The sequence below is a fragment of the Perkinsus marinus genome (assembly GCF_000006405.1).
Source record: "Perkinsus marinus ATCC 50983 genomic scaffold scf_1104296955874, whole genome shotgun sequence".
NCBI lineage: Eukaryota > Perkinsozoa > Perkinsida > Perkinsidae > Perkinsus > Perkinsus marinus.
In genome coordinates, this window is record NW_003207677.1 from 59619 (window position 1) to 74238 (window position 14620).

Sequence of the window (14620 nt, forward strand, 5' to 3'; positions counted from 1 at the left end):
AGAGTGTGATTGCGGAGCTCCGATAGGGAATGTCAGACATATCCTCCGTTCTGCTCACTCCTAGAGCAATCTTAGAAACGGGTCAAGGGAGGTGCTCCCTATCATTTGTATAAAATGGTTGTCTATTTGAAGCATCGCGAGGCCTTCAATCGACTGTTCTTGGCCTTTATGCAGCATCTAGATGCTCGCAGGGATCGTCTGTAGATACATCATATCGTCAGGATATGTCGCAGCTGTAATTATTTTACGTATCGTTTACTGTAATTGTTCACTTGCCTGGTGCTGATTAAGAAGAGGGAAAAGGGAAAAACCGATCAATAATTGGAAGACTCGTGCCGTTCTCAAGACTCGCCAGGGACGAAAGCCACGAGGGAGGAAGGCTCAAGAGCCGATGTCTACGGCCGCAGCCTTAGAGAAGAAGAACGTGATTGTTGTATCATGTATGGCTCGTTATTGGGGGCCGTTTCAATTGAAGAATTACCGTCTTGACCTTGTGAACAGATAGTGCCTCTTCGCTGTTGGTAGTCGAAGTTGTTGATGCCATGTGACTATTAGTCACCGACTAACGAGTACTCTCTAAGTCGTGAAGACCTCTCTTGCCTTTCCTGATATATGGTCCCCACTAACTGCTCAACAATAGGGATGCGATGAACAGCTCAATAGAGTAGCATGGCTATGCACAACATTATGCGAGGAATGGCAAGGATCACTTCAATCCGTGCCGATTTGCTCCTCGATCTCTTGAATCCTCCGTTGCAATCCCAAAATCTGCTGCTGTAATGAAGTCTTCTCTCCCTGAAGACGTAAATATGTCCGCGGAGTCGATCATCAGTATCACTTTCAGTGTAGTAATTTGCTGTTGCAATCTCGAATTTTCAGCTTTCTGTTGGCCGAAGTGCCTCTTGACCTCATCCTGATAGAAATATACTGTCATACTCGCTGTACAGCATAGCAGAACACCTGTATCTTCTGCACATCACCCACGATATTCTTTTCCATGTCCTGTAGTTGACCTTGATGGTGTTGCTCCAAGCTCCCCTGGATCACATTTCACTATCAGGTTGATTCGTGTGCTCCTCACCTTTTCGTTACGAAGAGCTTCTATCTCTTGCCTCTGAGCAGCAAGCTCTTCGTTTTGCATGGCGATGTAGGACTCTAACGATGCTAGTTTGCCCTAACGATTCACAATGATCGAGGTTTCTCTCGACTACACGCACCTTCAACCCAGACGGGGCAAATGAGGAGAAAGCATCTCGGGACGTTTTCCGAAATCGATCACTTTCACTCTTACCTAAAAACTCGTATGTCACAGATAAGACACTTCACCACTACTCTTTCGCAGCCTTTGTGATATGCCATTAGTAAAATCAGTGGACATTCTACAAGGCAGAGCTATCAAACCACAGATTTAACCATAAACAAGTTTAATGATCAATTGCTGCATCAGTCCTATCGATCCAGTTAAGTTTTTCTCATTCATTGAGAATCAGGAGAAGCCTCTGAGTTTTCATCATTCAGTAACAGCTTAACATCATCGAACTATACGTTGCAGATAGAGCACGCTAGTGACAACACACTCGGTGCCCTCGGTAGCAACCGTTTCTATGCCAGTCAGATGCTAAGCCTTCAAAGAATATCCCCTAGAGAGGACATCTATGGAGAAGGAATGCTGGAATGAACAAAGGTCTGTACGGAAAGACTTGAACACACTACGGCTGACGCAGTGCGTCGGAGCCGGACAACACGTTCCGAGTCTATATTGCACTTGTGACAAGAAACGCAATCAACGCAAGTCACGTAGGACGAGCGGATCGTCGAAGTGTGCCTATCCATTTGTGAAAGAAGGTCAATGTGTAACGCAATACGAAGTTGTTGACAGCTATGCTCAAATCGATTAGCTGTTGCGACACACATATCGATTGGAATGGCGAGCGCGGCTCATCAGCGCAGGATATAGTGAATGAAATTCTGGAAGGTTACCGTTCATCTAGATCCAAGTGATGGGTAACTGCTGTCCTGGTGGGAGATCTAAAGACGCCGATGAGGACGGTGATAAGGCAGAGGACCGATACAAAACGGAGCCTAACTGTAACTTGTGGGAAAATACTTATAGTCCAACGGCCATATAACTTCTGCGTCCTGCTGGTCACCTTTGATCATCTTTTTCTGCACATGAGTGAAATGAGATTACGCCTGCATTCTGGTCTGCTTCACAAGCTTCTCTTTTTATCTCAGCACACGAGCAAGATGGGTTCTCGAGTTCAAGCTCAAGTATATCCTATGGCTCCGTGTCTCAGAGTGAACCTCAACAGCAGCGAATGAGCGGAGCGTATGGAGAAATAATCGCTGACGAGAAAACAGAAATCCCCGGTGAGGAAAAGCCAAGGAGCGAGGCTCAACCGCGCCGGACGAGCGCATTCAACAGAAGGCTCACTACACAACTGATCATCCGTGATCTCAACCAGGCTGTCGCAGCGGATTTGGAGAAGAGGTTGAATGAATTGAACCAGTCTTGGCAATCAGCAGACCTTCACGAGGCGGATCGAGAGGAAGATATTTCTTATGAGACAGGTGGAAGGTTCGAAGTAGAGCGTCACAGCGAGCTTACAACGCCCTACCATTTGAATCGTGCGAGTAGCGTATTGGCGCCACCACGAATATTAGTCCGAGCTCCTACAAAGAAAGCACTCCGAGAAAGCTTCGGGATCTCATCTGGCCTGGATGTACACCATCACGACTTCTACCGCACACCGACCTTCGCTGATGCCCTGCCTAGGAGGGACACACGCGACGAAGTGATCTATCAATTCGCTCCACACGTTCACACCCCGAGGTCGGTGTTGATCTACGACGCAGCTCGAAAGAGCTCGAGAACGCTGCGCCCAATAATGGTCAGGTCTGGGACAGCGAATGAACTGGGGCTCTACCTCGGTAAATATGATGATGAAACTGGACACTACTGTGACGATCTATAACTTGTATCCAGATCCATACTGCTGTTGGATGGTTCTATCGGTGTCAGTTTGACTCAGATGATCGTACAATGCATGATGCAGTTGTTGTGATTGACTTGAAAACCAGGTGTTAAAATATAAGCACTAATATTGATTGTCTTGTGTATAGTGACTATTGAGATGACCCGAAGAACCCGCAGCCTCAGAGATCTTGAATGCTATCATGTACGATCTATGATAGCAACGGTATAGTAACACAATTTTCGCTGGGGCTACTAGCATCCGGGATTGCAGCACGAACAGTGTATGAGCAAAATCACTGATTGATCCAATGAGATACGATACAGTTCTGTTTACTGACTTTTGAAGATGAGATCATGGTTCGAGGGTCTGTCATCGATTTAATCAACGATCCCACCACAGCAACTGGAAAGGAGTCTGCATTTAAAGCCTATTTCTTCGAGGCCCTTCGGAACATGTCCTTAATCTTCACCTACGGATGATGCTATCGATAAATCTAACATCCTGATGAAACCGAAGACTGTCTCGTAGATGAGCCGCTTCCCCTTTGTTTTGGGATGCGTATCTCCGTTGCTACTTGCTTGGCCAGCGTCTGTCGTCCCCATCGTTACTAGTCTCCAAGTCGAGTCTAAGCTGATGAGACTGAAGTCGAAGTGTTGCGATGATCTGCATGAGAAATATTGTTCCGTATATATCTGTGGCCTTCTTGTTCAAGATCTCAGTTGGGCTTGTGTGTTCCTCAATTAGGATCAAACAAACACAGAAGAAAATATCCTCTCTCCGAGGTTGTATCGGAATTGACCCCGACTGCACAGAGAGATGCACGAGCGCAAAGACATCAACAGAGATGAGCCTTCCAGGTGCTCTATGAAATTCGGCAAATTGCCTTCTACATCGTATGGCAGGCATCATAATCAACCCGTCCCAGCACACGCGAGCCGGTCGAGTAACTCTAAAGCGCTGCACAGTTTTGATGATTCCGAGATAACAGGGGGACCTGAATTCCCACAGGAACCCGCAGAGCAAGTACAAAGCATCTGCAGCAGTGCCTGTATATGTTACCCGTACAAAGCCCGAAATAACCCACTGGTGGCAAAAAAGTTACTTGCAAGTGAAGACTTGGTGATGCAATATCGTCCTCATGTTGGCGATGCATGAGTACGGATGAATGACTCAGTCTCAGTGTCCTGAAGATATTGCTATTCAAATCAGTACGATGAGTTCTCGCATATGATGACTAGTGTGAACACAAAACATGAGATACAGAATGTAGGATGATATATGTTACAAAATCAGCAGGGTATCGATCTACAGCTGTACTGCCACGCGAGCCGATAATTCGATAACGGCGGTCAGTGACGATGAGCTCTATTATTAGTAGATGCAACAACAGTGTATCAATATTACTGCTCTTCTCATTGCAAGCTGGCAACACCCAAAGGCTTCACAGATCAGCCTGCCTTTCATCTTCTCATAAACACCGTAGTGTGCGAAGAACTCAAGCGGAAAACAGAGACGAGGCCAAATAGTGACACTGCGAGCTGCCTCGCTGTATAGTCACCTCTAAACTGGCCGAAGAACTACAGTCGAGACACGCTTCTGATGATAGGAAACAGAGGACGATGGACTGAAAGTCGAATAAGGAGTCCAGAGCACGACAGTGTTAACTTTAAAAGCGGCAGTTTACCACACCCATAGATTAACCTATGGCTTAGTTTTAGAGATGATACGAAGCAACTCACCATGCATACAAAGACCGTCTTATATTATCTAATGTAGTAGCACATGATGAGACAGATAGCTCACCAGGCAGAGGTGAGGTCACTGCTCATCAGGTGAGGAAACAGATGCAAAGAAAAGAAACCCTGAGGGGTGTGGTCATGGCTTTGACGATAATCATGATAGGAATGATGACCATGACCACGACCATCGACGTGCTTGTTGTTGGTGAAAGATCATCATTCACAACCTACATTACAGTATTAATGCTACTTAGTGTACTTGAACAACTTGATGATGATGATGCCGTAGTCACCCCGGACTTAGGCGTGTATGGTGGCAGACGTTTCGACCGTAGAAGCATAACCATACCAAGGTTGAGTGCTGGGAGTCTGCGTTGATTCCACCGCAAGAGTAATGGTCGGATCTTCAGAAGACGAGTACATTGACGACGATGAAATTGTTGTCGAGTTCTCTCCAAAGAACAAGTCGCCGCAATATGCTGCCACAATAGCTATAACAAAAAGAGCCGTTGGGCTCGCCATCTGCACACCCTGTACATCTACCGAACCAGCATGAGAAGACGCATGCCCAGACTCGAACGAATACAACAAAGGTGTAGATGAAGCCTCGACAGCTTCTGGAGGGACGTAGTGAATGATGCTGCTAGTTGCTGTTGTTCCCAACCAACCAGATGCGCAAGTAATAGCACCGAAAAAAATCGTCAGTTTCACCAACACCGATAGACTCGACATTACGAACATGTACTAAAACATTAGTAAGGAACTTCAGCCTATTCCAACCCAACTCAAAACATGTTCCCATCAGATGAAAATTTCCATGGACCAATTTGGAGTTATGAAAATGATACCAAGTGATAAGCAGCATTTCCGTTCGATCATCCGAGAGCGACTTCCCCCGACACTTTGGGAGGCTCCGTAACGACGATACACACAAGTTGAGTAGAATGATATCCAAACGAGGTCGCGCCGGTGGGAAAGACGATCTGAGGGCTTCCATGCCGGAATGTATATCCTAATGAACCTACTTGAAATGTGGATGAGGAAACGTCACGAGAGAATCAGCTGTTTACGGCTGGCATGAGATCGTATGACGTCGTCTCCTATCATTTACCTTTCTGGTTCATCGGCTTGAGCTTTCCCCGATTTGCAACTTATCGTCGCGGTTGGGGGCACTGTCTGTGAGCGACAAACACAGAACGGTCATCAGCCAGGGGGTCCAGTGATGGCTTCGCCTCGATTTCGCAGGGGTTGTCGATGCTTGACTCGGAAGTAACCTGACGATCGATTCAACGGCGACCAAACGAACCCTCGGGAAGCTCTAGGACGCAACTCTGCGCACAGGGGAAGTCATGGTGACACCGTCGCAACAGTTGGGCGTCTCGACGACTATGTGGTCAGTTCGATTCACCCAATGCGCAGCAGCTTTCAGAAGTCCAAAAAGTCAGTTAAACTCACTAGAGCGAGGGGCTCTCGGCTAAGTTTAGTCGATCGGGTTGTAGTAAAGCTAAGAAGGCCGATAAGGAAGCATCTAGCCTCGCGAGACAGGGGGGCGCATTCTGAGACAATACAGTTTCAAACTTTTACTCGTCGTCCTCAACAAAGTCGAGAACACTACGCTAGACTGATGCGATCGATGTCTACAGGCGCGTCTCTAGGGCACTGGGAATAGCGTAGAACAGGGGTTTCAAAACAAATATGCGCAAAAGGAAACTTGTAGACGAGTAAAAGCAAGAGAGCAAGATTAGGTAAGTCATCGCACATCACTTTACCAAATCGATCGAGTGATCGATATCACTGAGTGGGCCTCGCGCGAGCCCGATCTCAAACCTCCTCAAGAAACCTTGCTGGTAATAATAACTTCTGACCATCTGCATAGCTGACACTTTACCGTTGTTGCTGCACCCTGTGGATGACACTATTACGAGTTGTTCTCTTTCAGGAAGCACCCCTGAAGAATCGTAATTATGGTGTCCAAGAAGCAGGTACGTCGCCACCACCAACGGTGTGGTTTCAACTACTGCAATATTATCCTTTCCCCTTTTCAGACTAAGGCTCATGAGTCCGTTAACGCCGGCTTGCAGCTTGTTCTCAAATCTGGCAAGTACACTATTGGTTGGAGGTCTACTATGAAGGTGCGACGATCTACAGTGTTCAATCAATTTCCCTTTACTCGTGTTTTTCTCCATAGGCGATCCGTTCCGGTAGCGCCAAGCTAGTCCTCGTCTCGAACAACTGCCCTGCTCTTCGTCGTTCCGAGATCGAGTACTACGCCATGCTCTCGAAGACTGGTGTCCATCACTACGTCGGTGACAACAACGCCCTCGGTACCGCCTGCCGTAGGTTCTACCGCGTTTCCTGCATGGCCGTCCTCGATGCTGGTGACTCTGATATTCTCACCGCTCTGGAGTAAAGGAGGCCTCGAGGGATGCCACTCTTAGCGGAGTTTCTTCGGGATTACCCTTACACGGTTTTGTGCACAGTTTGTTGTCAATTTCATCTCTAGGATGCATATCGTGACAATCCTCGAGATTGTATATGCGATTCCCGCTGATATGGGCTACTCTCGATTCTATATCAATCGCCGTTCTCACTGAGAACGTGAAAGGGTCGGCTTCGTCGTATAACAAATTCGCTTCCTACGTCCCCGCCGAGCAGAGGTACCCGGAAGCAACGAGTGATGGAGTAAGTAGGGCGATAAGACAGTGTAAGAGACGCTCCTTGTCAGCTGCCTATCAAAGTGCCTCTGTCGAGACAAGTTTCCCATGCGGGTTCACTCTGTTACGGTAATCACTCCATGGATATTTCTGGCCAGACTTCTATCGCGCTCTCGGAATTCAAAGTACGGCTCTGCTGGCTCTATAGAATCGGAATTCGTCCGATTCAGGTCGTCTACAAGAAGCCGGATCCTCTCAGCTCTAATGGGGTAGTGTACATCGTAATTGTGTCTAGTGAAGTTTGTGATATTATAGGCGAATTCGATTCAAGTCAACTCTGTTGGTGGTCGGATAGAAACTACAGCAGTTGTTACCGACCTTGAGGAAGGTCGATAGGCGTTCGGTACCAAACCTTACTACAGGTTTCCCGTGGTAGATCCTAGGAAGCTGTCCTATGTGCTGGAGCCTTTGATTGACGTTGCGAATACGCAGTATTTCGGCCCTATCCAGATCGGGACACCTCCGCAAACTGCAACGGTCATTTTCGATACCGGAAGTGCCGATATGTGGGTACCAAACTCGAGGTGGGGTTCGAATGCTCGTTTTTTGGAGAGCTCACCGGTGACCAGATTCCATCCAGCGAATTCTACTACATTCGTGCAGAGTGCAAGTAACAGCTTTCGACGGCTGACCTATGGTGTGGGTTCTGTGCAAGGTCGTATCGGTAGCATAATCGCGATAACATTATTTTCGACTGATTCACGTTGCCCAGGGTCGGATCGTGTATGTTTTGGAGCTGTCAAGAACGATCCCAGTAGTGACATGGTGTCACCCCCTCCAAGGAATCTGCCCCTTTGCATTCCGCATCAGAATCTGTATGGCGAGCGCGTGTGAGTAGCTGGACTGTGGCCTCCCTCAGGGTAGTCTCGGAGACTAGTAAAGATCTCGAAGGAGGTTTATACGATGGCGTAATGGGGTAGTACTGCGGCCCGCTCTCACTCCATCCACCAACTTCTCGGTGCCAGGTTAGGTTTCTCTGCTCTGAGTACTACTGGGACGACGGCTCTGGAAAATATCATCAGTCGCCTCGCAGAACCAGTAAATACATCAGGGCACTGAGGGCTCACTGTCCCACCAGGTCCTAGCGTTTTCCTTGATTGAGGATCCTATCGCTGCGGCGACGATGGGCAGTTCGATCACTTTCGGCGGCTTGGATGGAGCCATGTGTGTAGCAGCAGGGTGGCACGGTTGGCAGCATATCGTCAACAGGTATCGTCCTGATACTCTCACGTGGACCCCTCTGGTTGGCCATGTTTATTGGGCTATGGAGACGGTGTTGGAAGTACTAGAAGAAAAACCACACGAGAAAGGTAGCGGCCGAAAATTACGGACTCGAAAAATAGAGAAACGATGAAGATGGAGGCTTTTGTCGAACCTGCGTAGATGGACTTGCCGGGGACGCCGCTGGTGCTGTGAGTGAGGATGGAAAGAATGATGCTAACGATGATATTGGGGCATTTCCAAGGCAGTTGTTCATCCAGAGACAGGTGACGCCCCTCCCTCCATAGGTGTCGGTCATGTGCATTGGTTCTGCAGGCAGTAGTGCTGGATTCGGGCACGTCGTATCTGCTGGTGCCAAGGCCTGACTTTGTGAAATTCCTGTCGGCGCTGCTTCCCTCTGATAAACTGGCTGAATGCTCAGCTCTGAAGCCTAGCAACCTACTGGTACTGTGACCTCGGATGCTACCGAGGACACCACGTCTCAGATATGCCCATGTCAGCTGCAGAGGTATGCGCGGAAGATCAATGTACGTGTTGTGTGTATTATCATCGATTATCACTGACCTCGAACACAGGTTTTGGTCGCTAACAGGCAGTTTCCGATATTCCCGGCTGATTACTTCACCGGACCGGCATTGTCTGGTGGGCAATGTGTCCTGGAGGTGTGTTGTTATGTTTCTAGCACATGCATGATGATTGGTGATGCTAGGTTCAGATGGGCCACGACACGTCTCCATGGGTTTTTGGTGACACGTTTATGAAGAAGTTCTACACTGTATTCGATGTTGGCCACTCTCGCATAGGGTGAGATGGAGTCTATTGGAAACATCAAACCAGTACCTCACAGTTTGGCCGACCGTCTGCATGTTCCGGAGCACTCAGCCTCACGTATGGTCGTCAACTCGCCTCTTTTACCACAGGAGCAAGACGCTCACGATTTCCGCGAGACCGAACTCGGAGCCCTTGTGGCAGTAGCCCTGGTAGGAACTGTTAGTCAATAGTCTGCTAGTTACCTTCCGAGTCGCTCAGGTAACGCTACTGTGTTTTATGGCGGCCACTTCTACGTCGGTGAGAAGGGCTTTGTCCTGGATGTATCGCCAAGAGCCCTCCCCGGCCCGGCGTGGACCAACTGCTGGGTGCTGCTGGCCTTTTTCTACTCCCAAGCGACGATCGGATTCGAGGCGGGGCCGTATGCAGGGAAGTGCCCCACTCAGGTGCCGCATTTCGGAGCCTCTCAGGCGATAGGGATCTTTGAAAGGTTCCATCCGGAGTCCTATGATGTCGCTCGAATGCCGAACCTGACGACCCCACTTATCACTCGGGAACAGCATCGTGCTCATCGTGGTGGATACCGCGCGCCCCATAGGGGTAATGCTATGCGTCGCAGCTCGACTGTTATTTGATCATGTTTTAGGGGAGCCGGCTCGTCCTCCTCCTCCTACTACTACCACATTGCCTCCTGCTACTACGTACTACTTCTACTATCAAGTCTAGCGACATTGATTTATCTCATCGTCGAAGCGAGTATTCGATAGTTTTATGTTTTCTCCCTCATTCGTGCACAACTGCTCTCATTGTGTGTACTCGGCCTCATGATTGACTTATTGTTGATCGAATCGCTCGGAAACTGTACTATTAACGATCTCTCGAGACGCTTATGACATGTCGCATGAGCCGCCTTTCAGTGATAGTTTCAGATCTTGTAATATCTTTGTCTTGGAGCTGTGGCGCGTGGTCGAGACATTTCTTCTCATTAGCTTTTAGCATACTTGACTTGTGCTATGTGCTGGAAGTGCGTCCGCTACTACTACCAAAATAAGACTGAAATAAGCACACAATCGCTCCGCCAAAGTGAGCGATTACCGTCCCATCAGTCATCTTTCTATAGTCGGTCTGTTGAGCTGGATCGACTCCAATAGTTTCCGTTGTACTCTCTCTTGCTGCTAGAAGTGTAGGGCTGATTTTTCTCTGGAAATGATCCCCACACTGTTGGCTCATCCTGTGACTCACAGATTCATGCTTGAGGGCTAAGCTGAGTCGTATCAATCTGTGCCCTGTGACACATATATGAGACTCCACATCCCTTCTCATAGTTACCGATGCAGATATATCGCTATTGGGCGTGAAGTCCTACATAACGCTCTTTACGTTGTTCTGGCAAATCCTCGCATTCGGTCACATTATCATAAAACTCATATTCTAATCACAGGTTGTGCGGAATCTTGTTTTTTGGTAGCGTTTTACGTGGAGTACGCGAGCTGATCGATATTAGTAGAGCAGAAGCGCTCCGGCATGAGGGAGACTTCGGGGATCTATTCCTTTGGTAGCATATCGATGTGATTGGACTTTGATAGCAAGTTGAAAACACTTTCTGGTGACGAACTCATCATCAAGCGCAGATGTAAGTGTTGGGTTTCTCGCCACGGGTGAATGGTTTGACCAAGAGGACGTAACAGAATGGAAAGTTCCCGCTAGAGACAGCTTGAGAGCTTTGTGCTGAATTTGCGCTTGCGTGCACGATTATTGTGTGCCGCTCCACTAGTTGTTGTCCCTTATTTTCAGCGACGTTTACTTCGCTTTTGGTTTGTATCGATTGTGATTATGCCAAACTACATGCCTGATTCTATTAATAGTACTGTTGAGAGTGCCACTCTGAAGACTCAGAAGATGGTTGATGATTTCAAGAAGACGGACACTGGGAAGAAAGTAAGCCGCTCAACTAGTGCGGCTTTGGGAAGTGTCTACTCTTTCGTCGACTCTCTCTTGAGTAGAGGTGAGGAGTTGGTTGATCGTTTACTCCCTGAGCCTCAGTCATCTGCTGAAGTCTCTACTGCAAGTCCTCATAGCTCACATGATGCTGATGGGGTGAGCTCTTTCAGTCGGGCTCTATCTTTGGGCTCGACCGTCTGCTCTCGAGTTCATGCTCGTGCTACTAAAAAGGTCTATGCGTTTGGTAGCAATGTGAGTGTGTCTTACGAGAAGGCTTATGCTAACGTGGTGGATTATTTCGAGACTTACTTGAGGTCTTTCCAAACTATCTTATCCTATGTGAAAGACACTTTTCCCGCGCTGCAGATTGCTGAAGAGGATTTTCTAGCTATTCGCAACAAGGCCACTGAGTGGTGGGCTGCTTTTGTTGAGCGTGTCCAGAAGGTTTTTTATGAGAATAAAGAGGCCGCTCAGACCTCTATGAAAAAAGGCGAAGATGCGGTTCATCAGTACACTACGCAGGCCAAGGAGACTGCTGCTAAGTACTCTGCTGATGTGAAGGAAAGAGCCACCAAGGCTAGAGAGACTGCGACCATGTATGCCACTGACGCTAAGGACACTGCTAGCAAGTACGTGGCTGGTGCTAGGGAGGCCGCTGAGAAGTACGCTGCTGATGCTAAGGATACTGCCAGCAAGTATGCTGTTGATGCTAAGGAGACTGCTGGTAAATACGCCGCTGACGCCAAGGCGACTGCCGACAAATACTATCAAACTGCTACTGATAAGGTGAATGCTACTAGTAAGTGAATGTCGCAGGTTTCATCATAAAACAAATATTATTTTGGTGGGGTTCGTGGAACCCACCTGATTTGTAGCAGCCACTCGTGCTGCACGGTACGGTTGAGTCTCATGAGTGGACTTACGTTACCTATATCGTCAGTTATATTTTCTCGTAGCGTTTTGGGTGTTGTGCTAGTCCCGGACGATAACAGGGTAGACTATCATCTGGATTATTGAATCTTATGGATAGTCTTGAGTTATCAGGGAGGACAGAAGGTTTTAGTAAGGGGAAACAGGCGATACAGTGTATGGTAGAAATCCATCATAAACCAGTATTATCAATAGCCTGATTTATCTATTCACCCACTATGCACTGTGGTGGTCGATTGTTTGCTGAGGCTTATCGATGACATTATCGTCGCTTAGTAATTCGTTCAAGTCAAATGAGAAAAGGTCATGTTTCTGTAGCCTCAGTTGGATTGGGCAAGGTCCGGCAGAGAAGACTATATCAGACTGTATTGTCGGTTTGTTGACTATATCTCGATGATGTTCTCACTTGACCTGAGGTCACTGAATTTCGTACTGTGCAACCCAAAACCAATAGTATATCCGAGAAGTACTAAGCGGAAACCTTCCTCTCCACAACATTCGGCTGCTGCTAGTAGTATTATCCGGACCGTCTGTTCAAGTCGGATTAGCGGTTTCTCTAGGATGGTTGTATTAATAAGCCCGACAGTTTGACCTCCCTGTCCCCCCACGTTCTGGTCTTAGTATGGCAGAACTACGATGGGGCCAAGTTCAGTGACTACTTAACACATGCAGAAAATATCAACTTAGAAACAAATACGTAACACCAGAAAAGCATGGTAGACGTCACCGATGGCCTCGATTACTCCTCCTGTGAGGATTTCGCTTCCTATTAAAAGACTGCGTTCGCCGATACAGCGAGTCTTCCATTCTCAGTCTAGTGAGTTCCTCCTCGCGAGCTGCCCAGAACTGATCCGAGGGTCGGTAATTGGGCTCAGCCGCTGCCTGAAGTAGCCTGTCGAATCGCCAGGCCGACTTCTAGCTCACCTCAGCTACGTTTCCCTCAGGGACGTCTCCACCCGTCTTCTCTATGTTACTGGAAGCTTCGGGCATCCTCGAGGCGCTCTTGGTCCCCAAGTACTCATTATCCCCTAACATGACCAAATCTACAGTAGGCTCCTGCGCCTTGTCTTGCCTCCCTACCATCATCAACTGCACCGCTAGCATCGTCCTCGGGTACTCGAATCCCATCGTAGCCGTAAGCTGCCTTCAGTGCAGCCTCTCGAAGGGCCTCACCAGCATCCTCTCCTTCCCCATGCTCAATACCCGTAGTTGTCCATTGTCCTGACAGGACTCTCCTCTCCATATCCTGTTGGAAGAGCCTTATACGACGACGCTTCGAGAGCATAGATATTTGCCAGAACATCCTCATAATCTGACACAAGTGGCAGATCGAAGCACCCCCTCGTGGATGGGTTTCCTGGCACGCCTATTCCCTTGAAAATGGGATGAGTTAACGAACAAGTCGAGAAAGGCCTATCACCGGCAGACCGTCGTGATAGCATTTCTCTCTGCCCAGTGTTGGAGGAATATTGGTTGCTTTCCTCAGCTGAGCTCAGGTGTTTCTCCAGTCATTCGAGGAGTTTATACACGAATTCAGGTAGAAGTTTCCAAAAACCAACGAGACTTTCCGCCATATTGTCACCAACACATGTAGTTGACTATGTGCTTGTTTGTCCAACACTGCCTCCGCCCGGTTCCACCTGTCTGATGTTCCCAGTATTCGGCCGAGCATCAAAGGCCTCTAGTTCCCGCAGTGATAGTAGGAAGTCCTCATGGAACTTCACCACAGTAGGATGGACGAACCCGCACTGCTTCATCTCCTCCAAAACCGAATGGGCCATATCCAAGCCTAGCGAAAAACGTCACTGCGCCACGAAATTCGAAACACCAACCTACCCGGATGCTTAGGGCACATGATGTACCCAAACATCATGAGAGAAAAGGTAACCTCATCGGCCGGGATGTCGTGCTGCTGGAAATGGTCCATCGCGGCTTGCCATCGATGCCAGTCCTTCTTGCGGCAGTACAATGCCAACAGCTTATGAGCCTTGCTCCTGGCCTTCACCACTTTCACACCCTCAGATGGCAGATATCTGGAAAATATGAAATTCGTTGGAGTTAGAAAGGGCGTCACGGGTGACCGATTTTTGTGATATAGTGTCCAAAATGGACAGAGAAAACCGAAATGACTAAACGATAGGGAATTTTGCGTAGATTCAGAATCTGTTATCATTTCTGTTTTATTACCGAGTATGATAGCCTAAAAATCGATTATGCGTTTTTCGCGTTTCGCGCGCGCCCGTGGAAGAGTTTGGCCGGACAGATGTATAGATGTCACGATCTCATATGGCAAGCTCAGCAGCTTGAGCATGTTCATCTGCCACCGATG

At 48.1% G+C, this 14620-nt stretch overlaps 6 protein-coding genes across 6 annotated transcripts; 4 read left to right on the plus strand and 2 right to left on the minus strand.

Moving 5' to 3' along the window:
• Positions 1 to 711: 711 nt before the first annotated feature.
• Pmar_PMAR020395 (conserved hypothetical protein) lies at positions 712 to 1141 on the minus strand (the record flags this gene model as incomplete). Its single annotated transcript, XM_002775374.1, has 4 exons — positions 712 to 795; positions 839 to 913; positions 961 to 1038; positions 1082 to 1141. The coding sequence occupies 4 exons, from the start codon at positions 1139 to 1141 to the stop codon at positions 712 to 714; spliced, it is 297 nt and encodes a 98-aa protein (XP_002775420.1).
• Positions 1142 to 6550: 5409 nt separating this feature from the next.
• Positions 6551 to 7173, plus strand: Pmar_PMAR020396 (60S ribosomal protein L30, putative). The gene is made up of 4 exons (XM_002775375.1): positions 6551 to 6564; positions 6657 to 6699; positions 6763 to 6849; positions 6906 to 7173. Exons 2-4 carry the CDS (start codon positions 6682 to 6684, stop codon positions 7125 to 7127), a joined length of 327 nt encoding a protein of 108 aa, XP_002775421.1. The 5' UTR covers positions 6551 to 6564; positions 6657 to 6681; the 3' UTR covers positions 7128 to 7173.
• A 338-nt stretch (positions 7174 to 7511) lies between these two features.
• On the plus strand, positions 7512 to 8045 carry Pmar_PMAR020397 (cathepsin e, putative; the record flags this gene model as incomplete). Its single annotated transcript, XM_002775376.1, has 5 exons — positions 7512 to 7556; positions 7602 to 7640; positions 7687 to 7759; positions 7808 to 7941; positions 8001 to 8045. 5 exons carry the CDS (start codon positions 7512 to 7514, stop codon positions 8043 to 8045), a joined length of 336 nt encoding a protein of 111 aa, XP_002775422.1.
• A 509-nt stretch (positions 8046 to 8554) lies between these two features.
• Positions 8555 to 10146, plus strand: Pmar_PMAR020398 (conserved hypothetical protein; the record flags this gene model as incomplete). The annotated part of the gene is made up of 9 exons (XM_002775377.1): positions 8555 to 8741; positions 8815 to 8918; positions 8968 to 9096; positions 9228 to 9314; positions 9362 to 9456; positions 9500 to 9632; positions 9682 to 9720; positions 9867 to 10020; positions 10067 to 10146. 9 exons carry the CDS (start codon positions 8555 to 8557, stop codon positions 10144 to 10146), a joined length of 1008 nt encoding a protein of 335 aa, XP_002775423.1.
• Positions 10147 to 11212: 1066 nt separating this feature from the next.
• Pmar_PMAR020399 (conserved hypothetical protein) lies at positions 11213 to 12168 on the plus strand (the record flags this gene model as incomplete). Its single annotated transcript, XM_002775378.1, has 1 exon — positions 11213 to 12168. Exon 1 carries the CDS (start codon positions 11254 to 11256, stop codon positions 12166 to 12168), a length of 915 nt encoding a protein of 304 aa, XP_002775424.1. The 5' UTR covers positions 11213 to 11253.
• A 1038-nt stretch (positions 12169 to 13206) lies between these two features.
• Pmar_PMAR020400 (hypothetical protein) lies at positions 13207 to 14218 on the minus strand (the record flags this gene model as incomplete). Its single annotated transcript, XM_002775379.1, has 4 exons — positions 13207 to 13319; positions 13372 to 13603; positions 13932 to 14080; positions 14128 to 14218. The coding sequence occupies 4 exons, from the start codon at positions 14216 to 14218 to the stop codon at positions 13207 to 13209; spliced, it is 585 nt and encodes a 194-aa protein (XP_002775425.1).
• Positions 14219 to 14620: the final 402 nt, after the last annotated feature.